General features: G+C 45.4%; 1 protein-coding gene across 1 annotated transcript in view; it reads right to left on the reverse strand.

The window, feature by feature from the left end:
- The window catches only part of zmym2 (zinc finger, MYM-type 2), a gene marked incomplete at its 3' end in the record, with an annotated part of 28,713 nt that overhangs the window by 1,575 nt on the left and 12,411 nt on the right, over positions 1-14,727 (reverse strand). Inside the window, exons 5-17 of the mRNA XM_084478267.1 lie at positions 13,339-13,487; positions 9,232-9,394; positions 7,818-8,030; positions 5,783-5,933; positions 5,364-5,479; positions 5,109-5,234; positions 4,612-4,762; positions 4,117-4,289; positions 2,287-2,452; positions 2,144-2,172; positions 1,568-1,703; positions 1,100-1,221; positions 434-584 (exon numbers count right to left, since the gene is read on the reverse strand). Of these exons, the coding sequence (XP_084334393.1) occupies positions 434-584; positions 1,100-1,221; positions 1,568-1,703; positions 2,144-2,172; positions 2,287-2,452; positions 4,117-4,289; positions 4,612-4,762; positions 5,109-5,234; positions 5,364-5,479; positions 5,783-5,933; positions 7,818-8,030; positions 9,232-9,394; positions 13,339-13,487 (1,846 nt within the window). The remainder of the gene's footprint in view (positions 1-433; positions 585-1,099; positions 1,222-1,567; positions 1,704-2,143; positions 2,173-2,286; positions 2,453-4,116; positions 4,290-4,611; positions 4,763-5,108; positions 5,235-5,363; positions 5,480-5,782; positions 5,934-7,817; positions 8,031-9,231; positions 9,395-13,338; positions 13,488-14,727) is intronic.

A 14,727-nucleotide genomic window follows, 5' to 3' on the forward strand; every position in this document is an offset into this window, starting at 1 on the left:
AGTCCCTTACTTTACTTCTCTTTAGTGACATATGTACTTTTATTTGACATACATAATATTTTATTACATTCTGTTGTTGGTTAGAGGGACATTTGATCTATAATTAACATTTCTAATAATGCTGTATTTTGTGTCATGCATACTCTATTCTTTTCTATTCACCTTGATGTTGCTGGTTTTAGCAGAGCTACTGTAACAAATCATTTCCTCCAGGATCAATAAAGTCATCTGTATTGGTATCTGCATATGTGATTGCAGTCCCAGTATATTTAGTACTTTAGCGGACGACTTGGAACAGAGAGACTGAGAGCAACCAAAGCCTAAAAATCACAATTGGGGTGGAAAAATAAATAGCACGTTTAAAGAAAGTACCTGGACAGAGCGCAGAGCAATCAGGAATTCAAGGTTAGTATTTAACTAACAGGAGGGGTACCTCTGGTACCTGGTTTGTGGTTGTCGTGGGAGGGCTCTGGTCTGAGGGTCTCCAGAGGGTCCAGGAGGACTTTGGTCTTCAGGTCGGTGATGTTCTGAACCAGCTGGTCCACCCCCTGCTGGGAGCTGGGTAGGAACACCGGCACTGGGACCTGTGGAACGAGGAGACGAGGATCAGGGCTAACGACCAGAGGAGAAAACCCTACAGAGATTAATTCTTTCTTGCCTTTCTTACTAAACCACCATCGTCAAGAGTTTCTTTTTGCATTTTTACAGTCTCATTCAATTAATATAGTATCACAGCTTATGCATACGATTAAAGCTTAAACAGTCTTGGCAATTATGCCGTAAAGACGATGACAATCAATACAAATGTGTGTGTGTGTGTTGTTTTTCAGCAGTTCCCCTGATAGTGAGCCATCCTGGCAGCTGCGTCTAATGGTCGGTGTGCATGGAGGTAGAGCCAGGTAGTGAGAGAGGCTTTGTGGGCGGGGCCGAAGGATGCAATGAAGAACCACAGCATCGGCCTCTCCAAATTAAAACATTCTTGAGCTTCTAAAGAGCTGAAAACCCTCCCGAAGTACCCATCTTCCATTTCTCATATTGGGCTCTAATCTGTGGTTGGTAACTTGCACTATGATCTATGATCAGGTTTTAAATGTCTTACGGGGAAGGGCAGGGAGAAGGGCATGGGCGTCAGCTGGGCGTACATGCACATGGGCACCGGGATGTAGACGGGGATTGGGATGGGCACCGGGATGAACTCCCTCTTCACGCCGTCGTCCGCATCTGGACACACACACACACGACATCATTACATCACTGCATGAAGATGACATCGTCATGACATCACTGCATGAAGATGACATCGTCGTTACATCACTGCATGAAGAAGACATCATCCGTAGGTCTGTTCGGTTACATACTGCCGGACCGTCCATCCGTCAATGTGTAAACATGACATTCTGCTGTGTGTGAAAATGACAATAATCGCAGCAGAATACAAACATGACATCACACAAACATGACATCCTCATAACATCACAGCCGAATATACACTACATCATCAGGTCACCACGTAAACCGACGGCAGAATGTGACCGTTCCAGCGCTGCAGGTGAGGGCGTCTGGTTACCTGTCTGCAGTGGTTTACTCTGCATGTGGGGTTTGCAGTAGGTGGCCTTGGTCAGGGTGAGAGGTTTACACAGAACGGCCTTGTTCTTTACGTCACGCAGCAGGCCCGGATACACCATGGAACCCTGGCTCAGCATCTACACACACAACACAGAGGTCAACAACTGGACGCACAACGCCAAGGTCAACAGTCGACAACTACACACACAACAGAGAGTTCAGCAGTCAACAACTAGACGCACGATACGTCAACAACTAGACACACAACAGAGTTCAGCAGTCAACAACTAGACGCACAGTCAACAACTAGACACAACAGTTAAACAGTCAACAACTAGACACACAATAGACAGTTTAAGTCAGACAGTCAGCTAGAAACACGACAGTCAACAGTTAGTGAACAACTAGAAACAGAACAGACGGTTAAACAGTAAGTCAAAAGTCAACTGTTAGTCAAAGTAAAACTTTTACTCGTCAATTCAACAACCAGTTCATCAGTTACACATCAGTCATTCAGTAGTCAGATCAACAAGTCTTCACGCTATATTTCCAACCATGCAGCTTAGTTTATACATACCCCAAGTTTAGCCCCCTGCACCTCCACGCCTGTGTAGCAATAGAACACATGGTTAATAAAACAGAAACACACACACACCATCCGATACACACGAAAACACAATCAAACACACGACACAACCACGCACACACACGCACACGCACCAAGGCTGATGTTCTCGGGTCCCTTCTGCGTGACCATGACGGGTTGGTTCTGCTGCAGGTAGAAGCGGAGGAGACACTTCTGGTCACAGAAGTGCTTCATCTCAGACCTCCAGTGGACCGACTCCGTGAGGTTGCCCTGCACCCGGCAGCAGTCACACCGCGCCGCCTAGGGGGCACACCGGGAACCGCAGAGCCACACACCAGTCACGTTTGTGGTACATACAGTACATGCAGTACATAAGAGTACATACAGAGCAGTGGCCACTGGTGACAATGGAGGGCTTCAGGGCCAGGCGTTCCTCAGCAGTGCAAACACGAAAGTAACAGTGTAAACTAATTCATAGAAATACAGACATTTTTATATGAACTATGTATTTTTATTTGATTTCTATGTTTTAGAGAAACATAAAAAGGTTCAAACAAAAATAAAATCCTTTCAAAAAGAAAAACATGCACACACCTCACCACCATAAACAAATCATTAAGTGTCTCTTAGCATAAAAATAATGGCCAGGTAGTAACCAATGACTACGACCACCATATGAATCCCACTGGGGACGCATGTGCATTGGGCCACGCTAATGCCGCTTTTCCACCGCCAGTACCTACTCGACTCGACTCGACTCGACTCGCCACGCCTTATTTGCGTTTCCATTGGCAAAAAAAGTACCTGGTACCTAGTACCGGGTACTTTTTTTTAGTACTACCTCCGTCGAGGTTCCATGCCAGCGGAGTAGGTACTTTTGTGTGACGTAAACAGGCTGCTGGTAACTGATTGGCCAGCGGCTGTAAATGGGAATATTCACTCAAGTTAAGTTGTGTCCGGCGTGGTTGGAGTCCACGAACCCGCTCCCGAGGGGGACACTGATCAGCGTTTCGCCGTGTGTGTCGCTCCTTTCCCGGGGCTAGAGTTAGGCTGCGCGTCGTTATGTGTGTCGGGCGTGGTTGTGTGTGTCCGGCGTGGCTGGGGTCCACGGACCGGCGTTTCGCTGTTTCGTTTCAGTGTCGTTCCTTTCCTAGGGCTCGAGTTTCGCCTCTATCAACGTTACCGTATGACAACAATAGACGCGCAGTCATTGCGCTTTTTATTTTATTTCCCATCATAACCTTTCCCGGGAATCAGGAAATAGTCTTGATCAGATTCAGATTTCCCGGGAATCGCGTCTCCCGTGATTAAAACCTAATGACGACCCGCCCATGGTGGAGAGGTTCTTTTCTACGACCCGCCCACATTGAAGAGGTACTTTTTTAGATGGAAACGCAACCAAACCGAGTTGAGTCGAGGCGAGTCGAGTCGAGTCGAGTTGGTACTGGCGGTGGAAAAGCGGCATAAGTGAACAGCAGTAGTTCCCAAACCACATGGCATGTCTGTTCTTACACAGCACCTTTATGCAACTATCAGACCATCTCTCCAATGTATTGATTTTCCATCAAGAAAACCAACAGCAGCTCCATTCTCTATAAATTCCTGTTTTGTTCTTTTTATTTTCAATTTCGATCATTTCTGATCCATTCGTGAATTTATACATTTATATTAGTACATCCAAATATTCATCTGGCTGAGTATTAACCTGTATTTAAGTATTATTAGTATTTATGTGCTTTTACTTTTGTAAATGCTTCCAAATGCATGAATGGAACTTGACACACTGTTTGAACTGCAATTGTGCTGTCATTTGAGCATCTGTTAATAAAAACAAATCTTTGAAAAAAAAAGAAAACCAACAGCACACGAGTCAGCGTCTCCACCCTGAGCGTGGCGAATAGATTAGTTTAGATTAGATTAGTGGTACAGCGGCGTGCGTGTGTTTGTATAGAAGCGGTGCAGACCTTGTGGTACCAGTCGTGGAACTTCTTGGCGCAGGCGTCGCTGCAGAAGTCGCGCGTCATGCCGCCCAGCTGCCGCGTCACGCTGCGCTTGCACAGCTGGCTGCAGTGGTTGCAGCTGACGCACTTCAGCCCCAGCCGTCGAATGAAGTCCTGCTTGAAGAGCAGCTTGCAGCCTGCGGGGACAGACCGCACACCTCCAGTCAGTCACCAGCCGGAACCAGACAGACCGCACACCTCCAGTCAGTCACCAGCCCGAACCAGACACCCATCAACGCCTGCCACCGGGTAATGGCTCAAACTGTGAACTGTTATTATTAGTTTACAGTAGGAGGAGATTGAGTCCTCATGGTTATTATTAGTTTACAGTAGGAGGAGATTGAGTCCTCATGGTTATTATTAGGTAACCCAGACACAGACAGACAGACAGACAGACAGACAGACAGACAGACAGACAGACAGACAGACAGACAGACAGACAGACAGACAGGCGGGCACCTTCGCTGCAGAAGGGTCTTTTGACCCCGGAGATGTTGAGGGTGTCGTGGAGGGTCTTCTCCTCCTGACAGTTCTCACAGAAGGTCACGATGCAGTGGAGCTTCTTGTAGTCCTCACAGCAGCTCCGGCTGCAGAACTGGTACACTTTGTCCTGAGAGACACACACACGGACACACACAGACACACATTTAGATATTTTGAGGTGTGGTCAGCGGCTGAGCCATTTTGTTGTTAATCCCAGTCTGTAAATCCCGCTTCGTGTTTCTTTCTCTTCCGAGGACCGTTCTCAATGCATTGTGTGACACAAAACCGTCGGGTCTGTAATTGGTCGTCTGACCTGTCAACCAAAAGACCACTTCCTGTCAGGAGCTGCCTATTCTCCGTGTACTTTGATCACACAACAGTGGGCGACGGTCCCACAGTTGGTAATGAGACCGTAAGACGGTCATGTGGACAGACGGTGTGCAGATCACGCGGTCCGCGTGCAGATCACTCACCTCCCACTCCAGGACCTCCGGCTTCAGGCTGAAGGCTCCTCGACAGTAGTTGCACTTCAGCTGGATGCTGTTGGTCGCCGTGCCGACCGGCGGCTGCCCGTTTGTCACCGTCTCAAGAGCGGCGTTCTAAAAGACAGAGAGAGTTGACCCAATGAGATCTCTAAGCGAATACCTCAACTAAACAAAATGGTACTAATGCCTAAACCCTACTCCCCTAACCCAGAACCTAACCCTCTCCCCTAACCCAGGGCTGACCTGGAACTTGGTGACACACTGGGAGCTGCAGAAGCTGAGCACGTCGCCCTCTGGCAGCATGGCCTGGTACTGCGGCAAGGAGCTCCTCTTGCAGAAGTGACACGTGGGCTCTGCGTCTGCACAGGGAGGGACGGACACACACACACACACACACACACACACACACACACACACACACACACACACACACACACACACACACACACACACACACACACACACACACACAGGTAAATCATTAACAGTGAGACAGTGAGTGACAGGGAGAAAGACAGATGGCTGGGCACACAGAAATGCAGACAGACAAAATAAGGCAAATAGACAGACAGATGGGGCAGATGGACAGACAGACAGACAGACAAGCAGATCGACAGGCAGAGATGCCAGACGGAGAGACAGACACCGTGGGGGCTACTCACTGAGGACCAGGGGCGTGGTGACCTTGGGTTTGTTCATACAGGAAGCAGAACAGAATGACCCCAGGACCCCCGAGGAACCCACACCATGCAGGACCTCCCCCGTCTTGATCAGAGTCTTGCAGCTGGAGCAGCTGGACAGCTTACTGTTCAGCTGGGAAACACCACCGAAGAAGAAGAAGACAAATGGTTCATTCAATCGGCTGTAGGTGAGAGTAAAGAGCTGTCATTTCAATGTTGTGTTTTCGAAATGAAAAGCTATCGGTCAGCTATTAGTGAGTGAAAACTCTTATCTGTTTTGCATGCCTCTTTGCAAGACAATTTAGATTTTACACCAGCTAATTTCTGACCCATGAGGGGATTGAATATATCTCCTGTCAATGAAAAGTTTATGAATACAACACTGTACAGAAACATAGGGTGGGCAGCTTGTGAGAAAGCATAATGTTAAACCTCCTTAAGGGGGGGATTTTTCTTTTATTTATTTCTTTGATCTCCTACCTATCTTCAATATTAAGTTAATGACATTTTAAATGTATAAATGTGAGAAACTAGAGTAGAGTACGCTTTAGACATTGGAAACTTGCTTTTCATTGGAGCTCCCCCAATTTGGTTTCCCCTACCCCCCCCCCCCCATCCCCACTAACTTAGCAAGGTGCTCATGCACTACAACAAACCACCTCCTGCAACAGGACTACAATTGTGCGTCTTCTCTCACTGGATCAGTTCTGCAGCCTACGCAAACATGCCCCTTTCTATTTCATTCTAAGGTACATCGGAGCCTTTTCAGAGTCTGCAGGGACATTAACACTGTTTGTGTCAACAGTGAGAGGTTTTGTTGGAAGTGTACGAAGGACATCGGCCCTTCCGGCCAGGGAAGGACCCTAAAAGGGCAGCAGTGAACGCAGTATTTCATTATGCACCATTCTAACGAGAGGGTAGGGGTGACGCCAGTGGGCAAGGTTAACGCGTTGCCATGGGAACATATTGGTCATTAGTGTGGTGACCGTCAGAAAACAACAAGGCTACTCAGTGAACAAGGCAGGAAAAAAAAAAAGACACACTCACAAACCAAAAGCACAAAATGTTATCTCAAGCCAAAACCAGAAATTGACACCACGTATAAACTATCATGCACTTCACCTGGAAGTAAATATAAGCAACTGGAAGACATATGGTGAGGGTTTGATAGGGTTCACCATAAAGCTATAAACAATGACCTGCCATAAAACAGTGAGGTAGGCCACCTTGACCTTGTCATACCCCATGTATGTGTGGCCCCATGTATGTGTGCCCGCCCTGTGTCCGTGTATGTGCGTGCGTGTGTATATCATTATGGTCCCCTTCATATTGGTGGTGTGTGTGTGTGTGTGTGTGTGTGTGTGTGTGTGTGTGTGTGTTATAGTCCCCTTCATATTGGTGTTGTCCCTGTGTGTGTGTTTGTGCGTATATATCCTTAGGGTCCCCTTCATATTGGTGTGTGTGTGTGTGTGTGTGTGTGTTACACCATGCTCTTGCCAACAGCATTCAAGAGGCAAGGGCCGTTTTTACAGCATCTCCAGGACTGTTGAGAATTCTGAAGTTGCTGAGCAACAAGTACAATTCCAGGCATCGGGCCCTGGGTGCCCATCGCCTAGCAACAGCCTAGCTCCAGCCCAGCAACAGACAAGCTCAAGCCTAACGACAGCCTAGCTACAGCATAGCTTCTGCTACGCTGGTATCCGGCGTTCTCCGAGGGTAACCGCGGTGTTTTCATGGGTATGCACGAGGGCCAGGTATTATTATAAACCATTACATGGGTTTTGCTTCCGGTACCAAATCAACACTTAATTTCAGTATCTTACTTGGGGACGTGAACACAATATTTTTTTTTACATATATAGCGACTGTGAGAGTTCCCTTTCAATCCGCCACCTGGAATTCACAACATCGCTGGTACCTATGTGTAACCTTCATCCAATTCAATCAGCTTACATCGGTCCAGTTTCCCTTCTCTTCTAATGACGTACAGTACAGTACGGCCAAAGCGCAAGCGTACCTGTTTGAACTCCTTGATGCAGTTGAGGCAGCAGAAGCGTTTCTGCTGGCCGTCGACCAGCACTGCGTGGTTGGCGGTGGCGCGGCTGGGCAGGTAGTCGCCGCACTGCTCGCAGCAGTTCATGATGAGGCCGTTGGCCATGCGGTACACGTTGAAGCAGGCGTCGCTGCAGATCTTGTGGGTCACCGTCTTGAAGCTCACCTCGTGCCGGATCTGGGGACACCAAAGGCCCCTCGTGTTAACGTCACCGCCTTGGTCGGGCGGAGGGATCCAGGCAGGGAGTTAATGAGTTAGGGCGCACTCACACTAGGCAAAGTTGCCCTGTACCGTGCTCAAGTACCCCCCCCCCCCCACTGTGCCGCTGGCCTGTGCTCACACTAGGGCAATCTCAACTGGGCCTGAGTACGGTTGCCTCTTGTACATATAGGTTGCGTATCCGTGTGTGTGCGCATGTCGGCTCATTAGCATCTGTACCGTGGAGCTGAGCACACCTCTCCGAAGGGTACTGAGGCCACGGCCACTGAGGCCACGGAATTTACCTGTACCTGAGTACGGACGGCGTGCTCACACTAGCCAAACGGTCTAGACTTTAGCGGGCAAATGTACTCGGGCGCGGTACAGATGGCCTAGTGTGAGTGCGCTCTTCGACTGAGTCAGACCACTGGGGTGGAGCGTAAGGTGGTTGGAACTAAATACTGGGACGGATTTTAAGACTGGGTGAACCTGAAAATGGACTTCTGGGGTGAATCCCTTCTGACTGTTCCTCTCTTAATCCATATCCACGTTGAGTTCCCCTGGATCTGACAGGGTTTTTCTTATTTTGCTCAACGGCACAACGCCAGACTGGGTACCACCCCATGATCCAAACGGTTGCTGCTGAAAAGCCTGTACTAGTTTATATCAAATAGTCCCCCAACAGTGGACCCAGACAGAAACGTTTTGCGACTACTCAACTGAATATAACCTATAACCTAATCAATGCGGCCCACGATAAGAGAGGATTCTCAAAAAAAACAACACCACATAATTTAAAAAAGCAAAGAAATTATATTTTTCATAGTATAACGCAAGCATGCTGCTGGAAAAAAAATGTTAAGAAAACATTTAGGTAACCTTTGCATGGCAACGGCCGCTGCGAGGGACGACTCATAAACGCTCCTTTGTGAGTCGAGGGGAAGTGTCCACCATTTTGGATAAAACAAGATTTTTTTTTCACACGGTATCCATGGCAACGCCGCCTCAGGCAAGGTGGCGGAGGCCTTACACCACCCGATGTGTGTGTGAGGGGCTGATCTACTATGTATATTTTGATTCATGGTTTTGTGTGCATTTGTGCATCTGTGCGTGTCTGTGTGTGTGTCTGTTTGTGTTTGCATCTGTCTGTCTGTGTGCGTGCGTGCGTGCGTGCGTGTACCTCTGTGAGCTTGCCGCAGACGGTGCACTTGGTCTTGAGGGCGGTCTTGGGGGGGTTCTGCTTGTTCTCGTAGGCCCCCAGGCAGCCCGTGCTGCAGAACTCCTGGAAGGACTCGCTGGAGTCCACCTGGGCCACGATGGTCCCCTTCATAGTGGTGATGTCCCTATAAAACACACAAACACACGTCAATAATATATATAACATTATGGTCCCCTTCATAGTGGTGATGTCCCTATAAAACACACGTCAATAATATATATAACATTACGGTCCCCTTCATAGTGGTGATGTCCCTATAAAACACACAAACACACGTCAATAATATATATAACATTACGGTCCCCTTCATAGTGCTGATGTCCCTATAAAACACACAAACACACGTCAATAATATATATAACATTACGGTCCCCTTCATAGTGCTGATGTCCCTATAAAACATACAAACACACGTCAATAATATATATAACATTATGGTCCCCTTCATAGTGGTGATGTCCCTATAAAACACACAAACACACGTCAATAATATATATAACATTACGGTCCCCTTCATAGTGCTGATGTCCCTATAAAACACACAAACACACGTCAATAATATATATAACATTACGGTCCCCTTCATAGTGCTGACGTCCCTATAAAACACACAAACACACGTCAATAATATATATAACATTATGGTCCCCTTCATAGTGGTGATGTCCCTATAAAACACACAAACACAAGTCAATAATATATATAACATTACGGTCCCCTTCATAGTGCTGATGTCCCTATAAAACACACAAACACACGTCAATAATATATATAACATTATGGTCCCCTTCATAGTGGTGATGTCCCTATAAAACACACAAACACACGTCAATAATATATATAACATTATGGTCCCCTTCATAGTGCTGATGTCCCTTTAAAACACACAACCACACGTCAATAATATATATAACATTACGGTCCCCTTCATAGTGGTGATGTCCCTATAAAACACACAAACACACGTCAATAATATATATAACATTACGGTCCCCTTCATAGTGCTGATGTCCCTATAAAACACACAAACACACGTCAATAATATATATAACATTAGGGTCCCCTTCATAGTGCTGATGTCCCTTTAAAACACACAACCACACGTCAATAATATATATAACATTATGGTCCCCTTCATAGTGGTGATGTCCCTATAAAACACACAAACACACGTCAATAATATATATAACATTATGGTCCCCTTCATAGTGGTGATGTCCCTATAAAACACACGTCAATAATATATATAACATTACGGTCCCCTTCATAGTGGTGATGTCCCTATAAAACACACAAACACACGTCAATAATATATATAACATTACGGTCCCCTTCATAGTGCTGATGTCCCTATAAAACACACAAACACACGTCAATAATATATATAACATTACGGTCCCCTTCATAGTGCTGATGTCCCTATAAAACATACAAACACACGTCAATAATATATATAACATTATGGTCCCCTTCATAGTGGTGATGTCCCTATAAAACACACAAACACACGTCAATAATATATATAACATTACGGTCCCCTTCATAGTGCTGATGTCCCTATAAAACACACAAACACACGTCAATAATATATATAACATTAGGGTCCCCTTCATAGTGCTGATGTCCCTTTAAAACACACAACCACACGTCAATAATATATATAACATTACGGTCCCCTTCATAGTGGTGATGTCCCTATAAAACACACAAACACACGTCAATAATATATATAACATTACGGTCCCCTTCATAGTGCTGATGTCCCTATAAAACACACAAACACACGTCAATAATATATATAACATTAGGGTCCCCTTCATAGTGCTGATGTCCCTTTAAAACACACAACCACACGTCAATAATATATATAACATTATGGTCCCCTTCATAGTGGTGATGTCCCTATAAAACACACAAACACACGTCAATAATATATATAACATTATGGTCCCCTTCATAGTGGTGATGTCCCTATAAAACACACGTCAATAATATATATAACATTACGGTCCCCTTCATAGTGGTGATGTCCCTATAAAACACACAAACACACGTCAATAATATATATAACATTACGGTCCCCTTCATAGTGCTGATGTCCCTATAAAACACACAAACACACGTCAATAATATATATAACATTACGGTCCCCTTCATAGTGCTGATGTCCCTATAAAACATACAAACACACGTCAATAATATATATAACATTATGGTCCCCTTCATAGTGGTGATGTCCCTATAAAACACACAAACACACGTCAATAATATATATAACATTACGGTCCCCTTCATAGTGCTGATGTCCCTATAAAACACACAAACACACGTCAATAATATATATAACATTACGGTCCCCTTCATAGTGCTGACGTCCCTATAAAACACACAAACACACGTCAATAATATATATAACATTATGGTCCCCTTCATAGTGGTGATGTCCCTATAAAACACACAAACACAAGTCAATAATATATATAACATTACGGTCCCCTTCATAGTGCTGATGTCCCTATAAAACACACAAACACACGTCAATAATATATATAACATTATGGTCCCCTTCATAGTGGTGATGTCCCTATAAAACACACAAACACACGTCAATAATATATATAACATTATGGTCCCCTTCATAGTGCTGATGTCCCTTTAAAACACACAACCACACGTCAATAATATATATAACATTACGGTCCCCTTCATAGTGGTGATGTCCCTATAAAACACACAAACACACGTCAATAATATATATAACATTACGGTCCCCTTCATAGTGCTGATGTCCCTATAAAACACACAAACACACGTCAATAATATATATAACATTAGGGTCCCCTTCATAGTGCTGATGTCCCTTTAAAACACACAACCACACGTCAATAATATATATAACATTATGGTCCCCTTCATAGTGGTGATGTCCCTATAAAACACACAAACACACGTCAATAATATATATAACATTACGGTCCCCTTCATAGTGGTGATGTCCCTATAAAACACACAAACACACGTCAATAATATATATAACATTACGGTCCCCTTCATAGTGGTGATGTCCCTATAAAACACACAAACACACGTCAATAATATATATAACATTACGGTCCCCTTCATAGTGCTGATGTCCCTATAAAACACACAAACACACGTCAATAATATATATAACATTATGGTCCCCTTCATAGTGGTGATGTCCCTATAAAACACACAAACACACGTCAATAATATATATAACATTACGGTCCCCTTCATAGTGGTGATGTCCCTATAAAACACACAACCACACGTCAATAATATATATAACATTATGGTCCCCTACATAGTGCTGATGTCCCTATAAAACACACGAACACACGTCAATAATATATATAACATTATGGTCCCCTTCATAGTGCTGATGTCCCTATAAAACACACAACCACACGTCAATAATATATATAACATTATGGTCCCCTTCATAGTGCTGATGTCCCTATAAAACACACAAACACACGTCAATAATATATATAACATTATGGTCCCCTTCATAGTGCTGATGTCCCTTTAAAACACACAACCACACGTCAATAATATATATAACATTATGGTCCCCTTCATAGTGCTGATGTCCCTATAAAACACACAAACACACGTCAATAATATATATAACATTACGGTCCCCTTCATAGTGCTGACGTCCCTTTAAAAACACACAAACACACATATAATCGGTGTATACATGATGGTCCCCTCAACAATCAGAGCATCACAAAGCCACACCCACAATCACACATTTTGCCACGCCTCCTCCCCAGGGCCCCCGGCAGGTTGGGAGCCTGCCAGCCTGGTCCCCATGGGCCCCACAGCAGGGACCAGTCTGCACCTGAGGAGGCTGTGCCCCTCCGCCCCGCCATATGGTGTGGATGGGAACAGGTCTGACACCTGACAACTCTGGATGGAACAATACAAACACTAAGACACGGTGAACACTACTGTGTGCGTGCGTGTGCGTGTGTGTGCGCCTGTGTGTGTGTGTGTGCGTGCGTGTGTGCGTGCGTCTCTCTCTCTCTCTCTCTTTACTTTTTACACATGGTGCAGGTCTTCTTGGGGGCGGGCTTGTGGGAGAAGGCGGAGAGGCAGGTGGTGGAGCAGAACAGGTGGGTGGAGCCCTTGCGCTGGTAAGCTGTCTGGCCCTTCTTCAGGGGCTTCTTACAGTTGGCACAGGTCACCTGGGAGGGAAGGGGTCAAATGTCACCAAGAGAGTTCACCAAGGCACACCAGCTTACATTCGAAGGGAATGTGAATTATTACGTGCATAGCTAATTAATGGCATGAATCACCGTATTATTGAAGAGCAATATTTGCAAAATTTCACACAGACAAATAAACTCACTTTTAGTTTAATGCCAGTGCACAGTGTCATATTTCATAATTACATAACACTGCCATACACCAGAAGCAAGCACTCATACATACATATGATTGTATTCTTGGTCTTTATCTTGGTTCAACTATAGGTCACCCAATGTGGACGTAAGAGCACATTTTTCCTTTTGTGGCAAATTTAAAGATAATATAAAACCTGCACCAATGCTTTTTACTTCGACAGAATGTAAAAAGCTGCCCCCTAGTGGACTTCCATGCTAACTAAATAATGAACTATTTATTAATTAACCAACTAACTAACTAACTCACAAATGCATACGTATCCTGAGTGGTCATCGCTGGTACCAAACCAGGTAAGCTTTGGTAAAATAAGCGAGGAGCCAAGAGGGCAACTGTCATTCAAAACCAAAATAGAAACTGGATGTGTTAATGCGATAGTCATTGTCATATAGGCATATTCCCTAGATTGAGTCATATAGGTTAAGGGGTTGGGTGATATAGAGGCCCCCTGGCCCTGAACATGACCAGACTGAATCCTCCAAGAGCTCTCTTGTCTCTCTGGTTACCATGAAACCGTGCTGCCATTGTTGTCATGGCAACGCCAGAGACGCTCCACTGACAACCGGACCAGCTAGCTACAGCTGCAAAACAAGAATAACTAATACCACCCAAGTAACTAATAGCCTCTCGTGGACCGACTGTTTCACTGCATGACCTCACCATCTCACCCTGAGATGATGCCATCTCCCTGTAGCCATCATCCAATCACTGCCTTTATGTCAGGGGCATCCGTGGCCTACTGGTTAAGGAGTTGGACTGGTAACCGGAGGGTAGTTGCGCAGCACTCTCCTACGTCCTCATCCACGGACGAGGTGCCCTTGGGCAAGGCACCTGAAACCCCCACCTGCTCCCCCCGGGCGCTGCGTTGCAGCTGCCCACTGCTCCGGGTGGGCAGGTGAGCCCCCTGCGTTCACCGGCTCCCAGATCAGGGTCAAAAACAGAGGAAGAATTTCCCCCCAAAAAAGGGACAATAAAGGATAACTGAACTTAACTTAGCACCAGAGTTGGTTCTACTGGTGTTTC

Source organism: Micromesistius poutassou (assembly GCF_964030765.1).
Source record: "Micromesistius poutassou genome assembly, chromosome: 14".
In the NCBI taxonomy this organism is placed as follows: Eukaryota; Metazoa; Chordata; class Actinopteri; order Gadiformes; family Gadidae; genus Micromesistius; species Micromesistius poutassou.